The 11,792-nt window shown below is 45.2% G+C and overlaps 1 protein-coding gene across 3 annotated transcripts; it reads right to left on the reverse strand.

The window, feature by feature from the left end:
• Window positions 1-411: 411 nt before the first annotated feature.
• LOC121273741 (zinc finger protein 239-like) lies at window positions 412-9,185 on the reverse strand. Of its 3 annotated transcripts, none has more exons than XM_041180899.1 (2): window positions 6,296-7,544; window positions 412-1,152 (listed from the first exon to the last, which is right to left on the reverse strand). In XM_041180899.1, exons 1-2 carry the CDS (start codon window positions 7,275-7,277, stop codon window positions 1,091-1,093), a joined length of 1,044 nt encoding a protein of 347 aa, XP_041036833.1. In that variant the 5' UTR covers window positions 7,278-7,544; the 3' UTR covers window positions 412-1,090. The 3 variants fall into 3 exon arrangements, 2 of the variants coding, with proteins under 2 accessions (XP_041036833.1, XP_041036834.1); XR_005942070.1 differs by lacking the exon at window positions 6,296-7,544 and adding an exon at window positions 9,101-9,185 and having other exon boundaries at window positions 1,086-1,152; XM_041180900.1 differs by lacking the exon at window positions 412-1,152 and adding an exon at window positions 4,629-5,261.
• Window positions 9,186-11,792: the final 2,607 nt, after the last annotated feature.

Consider the following 11,792-nt stretch of genomic DNA (forward strand, 5'->3'; position numbering starts at 1 on the left):
AGACCTGCTGAGTTTTTTCTGCACACTCTGTATTTATTTTAGATCTACCTGTATTGGTAAGGAAAAACTACTTATCCAGAATAAAACAAATCTATTTTCATCTATTTTCAAAAGCTTTGTGGATCATTTCCGTGGAAATGTGCACTCCCAGGCTCAAAGAGCATCAGCCACTGGAAGCAAAGCCAGTCCAGCAGAAAGAAAACCTCCGACCCTCCCACTTCACCAATAGTCAGAATGAACATGGTTCAGTACTGGATGTGATTAACAGCAGGAATAACATCAAAATCCAACCCTGTAATCACTTGTGAACTTGGTGTTGCTGCAGGTGGGATGACTGAGTGAATCCCTTCCCACACTCAGAGCAGGTGAACGGCCTCTCCCCGGTGTGAACTGCAGGTGGGATGACTGAGTGAATCCTTTCCCACACTCGGAGCAGGTGAATAGTGTCTCCCCAGTGTGAACTCGCTGGTGTCCCTGCAGGTGGGATAACTGACTGAAGTCCTTGCCACACTCAGAGCAGGTGAACGGCCTCTCCCTGGTATGAAATTGCTTGTGTGTTGCAGGTTCGATGAATCAGTGAATCCCTTCCCACACACAAAGCACATGAAAGGCCTCTCCCTGGTGTGAAGTCACTGGTGTGACTCCAAGGACGATAACTGACTGAATCCCTTCCCACAAACAGAGCAGATGAATGGCCTCTCCCCACTGCGACTGCGCCAATGAATTTCCAGGTGAGAAGGGTATTTGAATCCCTTCCCACAGTCCTCACGTTTCCATGGTTTCTCCATGATGCAGGTGTCCGTGGGTCTCTCCAGGTTCAGTGATCAGTTGAAGCCTCGTCCTCACACAGAAGTACACATGCACGGTCTCTTCGCACTGTCAATGGTGTGGTATTTTTTCAGGCTGTGTAACTGGTTAAAGCTCTTTTCACAGTCAGTGCACTGGAAACAATCTCACTCGGGCGTGTGTGTCGCTACTTTTCCAGTCACACTGATATTTAAAATCTCTTGAAGCAAACAGAAAAGACATACATTTCTCCTTCCAGGTTCAAGGCCAGTGATAGTCAGGTCCTATGAATCGAATCACTGCGTCAGATCTTGATGCGATGTTTAATTTGAGATTTCTGTCTGCAAATCCTTCCCTTCTGATATCCTGTAAAAGGAGATTACAAAATTCAACACTGCCAGTACAGGATAGAAATTCAGAACAGATAATTCTAGTTTCTATGGTGCACTCGTTCTGCAAAAACTGTACATCTCCACCCCACACACTCCCTCTCAATTCTCACTCTGCAGTATCTAATATGCACCCAATAGTACTGCATTAAAATGTATGTAATACACAGTACTCCATTACATGATTAGAGATACATGGAGCTGTGAGGGAAAAATCTATTTTGACAGCTAGTGATGATGCCCTGGAACTCACTGCCCGTAAGGGTGGTGGAAGCAGAGAGAGTCATTGATCTCAGAATGAAATTGAAGGGAATAAACTTGCAGGGGAATGCGGATGTAGAGAGGGAATGGGACTGACTGGATTGCTCGACAGAGAGGCGGCACCTACTGGAGCTGCTAAATTGACTCCTTCTGTGTCACAATGACTCTATGACTGGCAATATATAACATAGTTACAGTGCTATATAACAAAACTAGAAATAATAATAAACACATTATTACAAAACCATTGATAATATAGCTAATATGTATCATATACCAATACTAGATATATCTTTGTCCAATATTAATTCACTGTCCCCTGAAATGATAGCCATCTCCTGGGGAAACCACCCCTTTAATTGTGAACATTAGGAAAGACACCATCCTTTTAGCCAGACAAATAAATGTGTCAAGCTGAGGGAGCAAAGGATGTCAATGTCTTTAAGAAAGAGAGAGAGAGAGACCTGGGCCAACCTTTCCAGAGTCTGCACCCTCCCTGGATTCACTTCCTTTCCCTTCAGTTCCTGCAACAATTTCCCCCCAAAATGAGAAAAGAAATGGAAAGGGGGAGAAAAGAAACTCACAGATGTTGGACGCAGGAGGAAGTTTTAGTCTGTGTGAAGCTCAATCTACATTCACACAAAGCCTGCGCTCTGATTGGCTGGAGTGAATCCGGTCCTCCAAGTGACCCCATTGGCCAATCTTCCACCTGAAGTCAATGGGGCAGCGGAAGCCTTCGTTGGCGCGGGAGACCCTTTGTTGTGCGGTTAGCCAATGGGAAACGCCATTCTCTGCCCACGCGCAGCTTCTCTACTCCCTCGGACATGCGCAGTCCCAGTCCGCGGCGAATAAAGCGGTTTCCCCAGAGCGGGGGATTGTGGGAGCTCGGGCTGCCATTACTCATCCGGATCCCAGTTTCCAAACTCCTAGGACTGGGATGGAAAGTAGGGGTGGGGAGCGCAGTGAACCCACCCTGACAGAAAGTACATGTGGGTAGTCACTGGATTTGATTGTGACGCTCCTTTAGCAAAACAGTTTGTTAACTTCAGGTGTAAAGATTTAGACTCCTGGGTGACATATTGGAGAGGGTAATAGGTAAGTGTGAAACTGAACCCGAGAGTCAGCACCTTCAGGGGAGGAAAATTGGGGAAAAGCAGGAGGAGGATACCCGAATGAATTAGTGTTTCAATCAATGGGGATCCATTGTTTCATTCCAGCCTTTTAGCCCAATTCGATCCCTTCCCCCCACTTGATCCCCACTAGGGCAATCTGCCACTAGCTTGTCCTGCTTGCTACCCTTAATGTCCCCATTTATACATCCTTTAGATAATATCACCACCATCAACACCCCTTTGTCCTTCTGTCTATGACATCTTTGGCAGTCTCTCCTTGGCCTCCACCTATCACTGGCCCCCTATCGAGCTCTACCTGTCCCACCCCTCTCTACCAACTTATATTTCATCTCATTTCCATATTTCTTAGTTCTGATGAAGGGTCATTCGGACTCGAAACGTCAACTGTATCCCTCTCCGCAGATGCTGTCAGACCTGCTGAGTTTTTCCAGCTATTTTTGTTTTTGTTGAGACAAATTATCCTGATGGGACATTTTTGAGGCAAGTTTAAGACAAAGTTGGGGCAAAGAGAGGGAAAGACAGAGTATTTTTTGCAGCCTGATTCTAGGGCACACACACACACTCAGACTGAGGGTTCTAAAGGACTAAGATGTTCAAAGAATACTTCTCTTAGGCCAGGGGTTTTTAACCAATCAGCAAGAGTCTTTAGCCTGGCAACAGTGGTTCTTTGTTAATTTAGATATACAAAGTATCTCTTCCCTCTCCAGATGTTCCTGCTGAACATCTCAATTCACCCGTGGTTTATTGAAGAATGGCACTTTCTCAGCCCTGAATTAATATGGCAGATTTTAAAAAATAACTCAGGAGGGAGAATGTCCAAAATTCAATGTTCTTCAAATTGTCCAAAAATCAGTTCCTCACGACAATAGCATGAATGGTTTACATCAAGTAAACAAAGAGAAACTGTTTCCATTGACCAGAGGACACGGATTGAAGGTGATGGACATAAAAGCCACAGGGGAAATGAGGAAGCTAAATATTTGCACAGTGAGGTGTTGTGATCTGGAATGCACTGCCTGAAAGGCTGGTGGAAGCAGATTCAACAAAGGAAATTGGATAAATCCTGGAAGGGGACTAGTTTGCAGGGCTCATGGGGAAAGGGCAGGATAGTGTGGCTAATTGAGTGGCTCTGTCAAAGAGCCAGCACAGGCACAATGGGCCGAATGGCCTCCTTCTGTGCTGTGACACTCTGTGATCCAATTCACTGCTGAAAACCATGACTGAATCTGCCTCCAAGTCCCTTCATCCCTGGTGTCATTCTCGTAAATCTCCTCTGCACCCCCTCAAAGAACTTCACATCTTTCCTAAAGTGTGGGGCCCAGATATAGGGTTCCAGTCGAGAGGGATAAAATTGAAAAGCAGGGAGGTTATATTCAACTTGTTTCGAACCATGGCTAGACTACACTGGGAGTACTGCCAACATCTGTGATCCTCATTTACAAAAAGGAAATAGCGGCACTGGAGAAGAGGCAACAAAGATTCACAAGAATAATATCAGAACTGAGAGCATTTAATCCTCAGGAAAGGCTGGGGCTGCTTTTCTCTAGAAAAGGAAAGACTGAAGGGTGTCCTGATGGAAGTCTTTAAGATTATGAAGGGGTTCAATAATCCAATAGGGATTTGATAAGAAACCTCTTTACCCAGTGAGTGGTGAGAATGTCGGACTCGCTACCACAGCGAGTGGTTGAGGTGAATAGCATGAATACATTTAAGGGGAAGCTGGATACATACATGAGGGAGGGATGGGGGGAGATGAAGAGGGGTGGGTGGAGGCTCATGTGGAGCATAAATACTGACATCGACCAATTGCACCAACTGGCCTGGCCCTGTGCTATAGACTCAATGGAACAGAGACAAATGTACTTATTTTAGATCTACCAGTAGTGGTAGAAAAACACTATTTACTGTCCAGGATAAAGTAAATGTCCTTCATCAGCTTTTGTGGATCATTCCAGTGGAAATGTGCACTCCCCGTAAGGATCCTGATAGGGACTGTCAATGTTTCAAGAGAAATCGGAATCCAGAAATGAACTGAAAGAACTACACCATAAGATTCCACGCCTGACACAAACTTTAATGTAGATTAAAAAAAAGAAACTAAGCACGATCAAACTAACCCTATATTGTCCATTTTACATTTCAGTTCCACCCAAGAGTTCCCTATGAGATCCTGAAGGTTCATTTACCTTTCCTGGGATGAACCTAAAAATATGCCACAGCCCTCTGGAATTCACTTTGATTTCTCCTCAGTGTTCCAGCTACTCTTTGACATCCAAGGATCCCTCGGCATCTTTCCATGAGCTTTTGGATAATTGACCTCCAACCTTTCTTTAAGTCCTCACGACTGTGGGTTCCTCTGCTCAAGCTTGAGCCTCACTGCACTCTGGCCCTGACTTTGGACAGTCTGACTGCTTTTCCCAGCCTGCGCCCATAGCTTCTTCACTGCTCTTTCCAAGCTAAATGTTCAAGTTGACTGCTTTCTGCTACACCACGGGAATGTGGAGCTTGAAATACAAACAGATCAGCCATGACCATATTGAAAGGCGAAGCAGGCTCAAGGAGCCGGGTGGCTGACTTCTGCTCCAATTTCGTACGCCCGGAAGACTTTCACCGGGAGGGTCACCGTAGTTTTCCTCCTCTAGCTCCAAGCTAGGCAGATCTTTCAACTTCTTTTCTCCTCAATAACAATTAGCTGCAAACGACACAATCGATTTTGTAACTGCTTTCTGTGAGAAACACCCAGATAAATTCAACAAGAGTCTGATGTGGGCAATGTGGAATCGTTCATTTTGGCAGGAAGGATAAAAAAGCTTTTTATCTAAATGATGAGAGCTTAGCAGTGCTCTGAGATTTAGAGGGATCTGGGTGTCCTAGTGCATGAATCATAAAAGGTTAGTCTACAGGTACAACAGGTAATTAGGAAAGCTAATAGAATGTTATTATTTCTTGCGAGGGGAATTGAATACCAAATTAGTGAGGTTATGCTTTAACTTGTACAAGGCATTGGTGTGACTACATCTGGAGTACAGTGTACAGTACTGGGCTCCTTATTTAAAGTAAGATGTAAATGCCTTAGAAAAAGTTCAGAGAAAGTTTACTCGGCTGATACCAGGAATGGGCGGGTTGTCTTATGGGTGAAGGCTGGACAAGCTGGGCTTATGTCCAGTGGAATTTAGAAGAGTAAGAGGCCACATACTTGAAACCTTGAAGATCCTGAGGGGTCTCAACAGAGTGGATGTTGAGAGGATGTTTCCTCTTGTGGGAGAATCTAGTACTAGTGATCACAGTTTAAAAATAAGGGGTCGCTCAATTAAGACAGAGATGAGGAGAAATGTTTTCTCTCAGAGAGTCGAGAGTCTTTGGAACTCTCTTCCTCGAAAGGTGGTGGAAGCAGAGTCTTTCAATATTTTTAAGGCACAGCTAGATAGATTCTTGATTAACAAGGGGGTGAAAGGCTATCAATGATAGGCAGGAGCATGACGTTGAGGTTACATTCACCCTTTGCTTCGGTGATCCAGACAAAATTTGAAACTACATTCTGTTAACAAAGCTCAAAATACATCAGCCACTGGAAGCAAAGTCGTGAGACCGGCCAGTCCAGCACAAAGAAACCCTCCGACCCTCCCACTTCACCAACTGTCAGATTGAACATGGTTCAGTCCTGGATGTGATTAACAGCGGCAATAGCAGCAGAATCCACCCCCTGTAAATCACTTGTGAACTCACTAGTGGGATGACTGAGTGAATCCCTTCCCTCACTCAGAGCAGGTGCTGGCCTCTTCCAGGTGTGAACTCGCTGGTGCCTCACCAGGGTGGATGAATCAGTGAATCCCTTCCCACACTCAGAACAGATGAACTGTCTCTCCCCGATGTGAACTCGCTGGTGTGTCAGCAGGCTGGATGAATTACTGAATCCCTTCCCACACTCGAAGCAGGTAAAAGGCCTCTCCCCGGTGTGAATTCGCTGGTGGGCCAGCAAAGTGGATGAAACAATGAATCCCTTCCCGCACACAGAGCAGATGAATGGCCTCTCCCCACTGTGAACTCGCTTGTGTTTCTGCAGGTCAGATGAATTACTGAATCCCTTCCCACACTTGGAGCAGCTGAATGGCCTCTCCCCAGTGTGAACTCGCTGATGTGTCTGCAGCTGGGTTGAATTGCTGAATCCTTTCCCGCACTCGGAGCAGATGAACGGCCTCTCCCCAGTGTGAACTCGCTGGTGTCTCAGCAGGTTGGATGAATTACTGAATCCTTTCCCACACTGAGAGCATGTAAATGGTTTCTCTCCAGAATGAACTCGCTGGTGTGACTGCAGGTGGGATAACTGAGTGAAACCCTTCCCACAATCAGAGCAGGTGAACCGCCTTTCTCTGGTGTGAATTCGCTGGTGCATCAGCAGGTTGGATGAATCACTGAATCCCTTCCCACACTCGAAGCAGGAGAATGGCCTCTCCCCCGTATGAACACGCTGGTGTGTCATCATGTGGGATGAACTACTGAATCCCTTCCCACACAGAGAGCAGGTGAACGGCCTCTCCCCAGTGTGAACTCGCTGGTGTGTCAGTAGCGAGGATGAATGAGTGAATCCTTTCCCACACATGGAGCAAGTGAACGGCCTCTCCCCGCTGTGACTGCGTCGATGAATCTCCAGCTCAGATGGGGATTTGAATCCCGTCCCACAGTCCCCACATTTCCAAGGTTTCTCCATGGTTCGGTTAGCCTTGTGTCACTCTAGGTTCGATGATCAGTTGAAGCCTCATCCACACACAGAACACGTCTACAGTCTCTCCCGGTTGTGAGTGGTGTGATGTTTTTTCAGGTTGTGTAACTGGTTAAAGCTCTTTCCACGGTCAGTGCACTGGAACACTCTCGGGTGTGTGTGTCTCGAAACTTTTATGTTCACGCATATGTTTAAAATCTCTTCAAACAGATAGAACAGACAAGCATTTCTCCTTCTAGATTCAAAGGCTGGTGATATTCAGGTACCATGAATCAAATAACTCCATCAGGTCTGAACGTGATGTTTGGTTTGAGATTTTTGTCTGTAAATTCTCCCCTTCTAATATCCTGTAAAAGGAGTTTGCAAAAGTCATGGCTGTCAATACAGGATAGAAATTCAGAACAGACAATTCTAGTTTCTATGGAACATTCTTTCCCTTCTCATTCCCCCAAAGCTGTAAATCTCTGTCCCATACACTTTCCCCTCCATTCTCACCCTGCTGTACCTAATATACACCCAACAGTACTGCGCTAAAAATGTGTGTAATACACAGTGCTCTATTACATGATTAAAGATACATGGGGCTGTGAGGGAGAATTTCATTTTGGCAGCGAGTGATGTTGACCTGGAACCCGCAGCCTACGAGGGTGGTGGAACTGGAGATGGTCAATGATTTCAAAATGAAATTGGATGATCACTTGAAGGAAATAAACTTGCAGGGAAACGAGGATATATAGGGGGCATGGGGGTAACTGGATTGCTCTACAGAGTCGGCGTGGCCTTGAGTTGCCGAATGGACTCCTCCTGTGCCAACTCTCTGCTTCCTGTTAGCCAGCCAATCTTCTATTGATGCCAATTTGTTACCCCCTATACCGTTGGCTTTTATGTTCTGCAATAAACTTTGATGTAGCACTTTATCAAATGCCCTCTGGAAATCCAGGTATAGTCTATCCACTGGTTCCCCTGTATCCACAGCACATGTTACTTCCTCAAAGAACTCCAGTAAGTTGGTTAAACATGATTTCTTTTCACAAAACCATGTTGGCTCTGCCTGACCTTGAGCTTATCCAAGTGCCCTGCTATGACTTCTTTAATAATAACTTCTAACATTTTCATTACAACATATGTTAAGCTAAATGGCCTGTAGTTTCCCACTCTCTGTCTCCCTCCCTTTTTGAATAATGGAGCTACATTACCTATCTTCCAATCTAATAGGACCTTCCCTGAATCTAGGGAGTTTAGGAAAATTAAAACCAATGCAAAAACTACCTCACTAGACACTTCTTTTAAGACCCGAGGATGAAGTCCATCAGGACCCGGGCTCTTGTCAGCCTGCAGCTCCAACAATTTACTCAGTAACACTTGTAATTGTCCTGACTTCCTTCTCCATTTACTGGTTTGTAGCTGCTCCAGGAATGTTACTTGTATCCTCTATAGTGAAAACTGATGCAAAATACCTGTTCAATTCATCTGCCATCTCCTTGTTTTCCATTATCAATTCCCCAGACTCACTTTCCATAGGGATAACGCTCACTTTGTGAACTCTTTTTAAAATATTTATTAAAAAAAACTCGTGCGTTGTTTTTATATTTCTGGCCAGCATTCCCTCATACTCTCATTTTTCCCTCCTTAACAGTCTTTTAGTGTCAACGTCTTTAAGAGAGTGCGAGAGAGAGACCTGGGCCAACCTTTCCAGAGTCTGTACCCTCCCTGGATTCACTTCCTTTCCCTTCAGTTCCTGCAAGTCAACAATTTCCCCCCAGAATCAGAAAAGAAATGGAAAGGGAGAGAAAAGAAAGTGTTTTACTCACAGATGTTGGACACAGGAGGAAGTTTTAGTCTGTGTGAAGCACAATCTTCGTTCACACAAAGCCCGCGCACTGATTGGCTGGAGGACCAGAGTCCTTCCGGTCCTCCAACTCTTCCCATTGATCAATCTCCAGCATGAAGACATGAGTCACCGGAAGCCTTCTTGGACCCGGGATACCCTTTGACCCTATGCTGAGCTGAGCGGTTGGCCAATGGAAAACGTCATTGTATGCACATGCGCAGCTTCCACTCTGCCCCGGACATGCGCGGTCCTGGGCCGCCCGACCGTGCGGCGGTAGAGCGGTATCCCCAGCGCGGGACATTGTGGGAGCTTCGGCCGCCATTACTCATCCGGAGCCCAGTCTCCAAACTCCTGGGATTGGGATGGAAAGTACATGTGGGTAGTCACTGGATTTGATTGTGATGCTCCCTTAGCAAAACAGTTTGTTAACTTCAGGTGTAAAGATTTAGACTGAAATAAAACGAGAAATACTGGAGACACTCAGCAGGTCTGGAATCATCTGTGGAGAAAAAAACAGGGCTAATGTGTCGAAAATATGAATCTTTCTGTAAAGATGTAGACACCTCGGTGACATATTAGGGGGATCAATAACTAACAGAGGAGGTATGCAGAGCAGTGGATCGTGTACAGCTTCTCAGCCAAAAGTTCCTGGTTTAAATCCCACTCCAAGACTTGATGACCAAGGACAGTGTCTTCACGATGCAGCCAAACAGATTTTGTATCAATTTATAAAACCTTTCAACACGCACCCATGAAAGGTATAGAGGTTCCTGGTTCTGCGATGTGATGTAAAGAAATCAAAATCTAGACCATTAATATCCATGGTTTTTTTAAATTCATTCATGGGATGTGGGCTTCGCTGGCTGGGCCAGCATGTATTGCCCATCCCTAGTTGCTCTTGAGAAGGTGGTGGTGAGCTGCCTTCTTGAATTTCTGCCGTCCATGTTCCATAGGTCCACTCACAGTGCTGTTAGGAATGGAGTTCCAGGATTTTAACCCAGCGAGAGTGAATGAACAACGATATATTTCCAAGTCCGATGGTGAGTGACTTGGAGGGGAACTTCCAGGTGGTGGTGTTTGCATATATCTGCTGCCCTTGTCCTTCAAATGGTAGTGGTCATGGGTTGGGAAGGACTGTAACTTGTGTGTAACAGTGAATTGCCACAGCAATTCACAGTCCTCGGGGACCAGTAGACTCAGTCACCTGGAAGGTGTGTGGATCAGATTGGTGTCAATAGCACGGGGATCAATCCTCGTTCTGGCTGAGGTGGGTTTAGGATCTGCCTCCTTACCCTACCCGTGGTTCAGGTCATGATGCTGTGGGTCAGGTTCAAGGCGAAGAGAAGGGATTCAGTCCCTCATCGAGTTTTATTACATCCTGTGAGCTCCCAGCGGAGTGAGGTCATTCACTTGCTCCGTATGTGGGATTGGAGTCACTCATTCAGCCAACCTGCTGGCCCAGCAGCGAGTTCGGGCTAGCAAGGGGCTGTTTAATTGCTCCAAGTGTGGGAAGGGATTCACATGGTCATCCCACTTGCTGAGACACAACTGTGTTCACAAGTGGTTACAGGATTGGATTCTGCTGTTATTGCTGCTACTAATCACATCCAGGACTGAACCATGTTAATTCTAACAGTTGGGGTTTGTTTCTGCTGATGTTAATAATCCCTGTAACTGGGCTGGAGTTTAATATCCTGGGTAAATGTCAAATAAATCAGCTTTGTTTTGGGTACACAGTTTGTCAAGTCCTTGATGAAAAAAGGTAGGTTTTAAGCAGAGATTTAACGGAGGAGACAGAAGTGGAGGGGTTAAGGGTGAGAATTCTAGAGCTTAGGAACCTGACAGCTGAAGATTGAAAGAGTGTCAGCCCTGGATTATGGGAGATTCGAGTCTCTGGAGTGGGGACTTGAACCCACGACCTTCAGACTCAGAGACGAGAGTATGAGGCTGACAGAGTCCTGGTGTTCGGGGAAGTGATGTGAAGTCTCAGTTGCCTCATTCTTCCTCTGTCCTTTGTCCCATTCCAGGGTCAGCAGATCAGCTGAGAAACTGGACATTAAAGGGGGAAATAAGAAAGTTAAGAAAATAAATGTCTTCACCCAGTGAGTGTTGAGAATGTGGAACTGGTTCCCACACAGAAGGTTGAGATGAAAAGCATAGATCCATTTATCAGAATTTGAAAATGTCCAGGGGGAAGAAAGATGAGGCTTATGTTTGGCACAGCAGCTCATAAATACTGTTACTCAAATCACAGATGGAAACTTGAAATAACTGCTACATCTGGTTTGCAATTTGTGTTTTGTTTTTGAGATGCATGCCTTGAATTCAGTGGTACAAAACTAAATTAAACATTGTCCCGAAGAGATATTAATGTATATAACGTTATTGGAAATTATGATAAATTGGACTTGTAATAGGGTCTGTGTCTGTGGGTGTGCCCGTGTGTGTGTCTTAATTGGATTGAAGCCAACTAGTTTAGGTGATGCGTAGTAGTTTTGAGACGTTAAACTGTGAGGAAGTTAAGGTAAAGAGTACGTTTGCATTTTGTTTAATAAACCGTTCAAAGATTGGGAGTAAAATCTTGCATCTAGCTAGGAGACACCAAGCAATATGTTTATATTGCTAATAAAATTGGTACTATGAAAGAGTATTAATTGTTAGAGGAGGTAGCG

Source organism: Carcharodon carcharias, assembly GCF_017639515.1.
Source record: "Carcharodon carcharias isolate sCarCar2 chromosome 27 unlocalized genomic scaffold, sCarCar2.pri SUPER_27_unloc_1, whole genome shotgun sequence".
In the NCBI taxonomy this organism is placed as follows: domain Eukaryota; kingdom Metazoa; phylum Chordata; class Chondrichthyes; order Lamniformes; family Lamnidae; genus Carcharodon; species Carcharodon carcharias.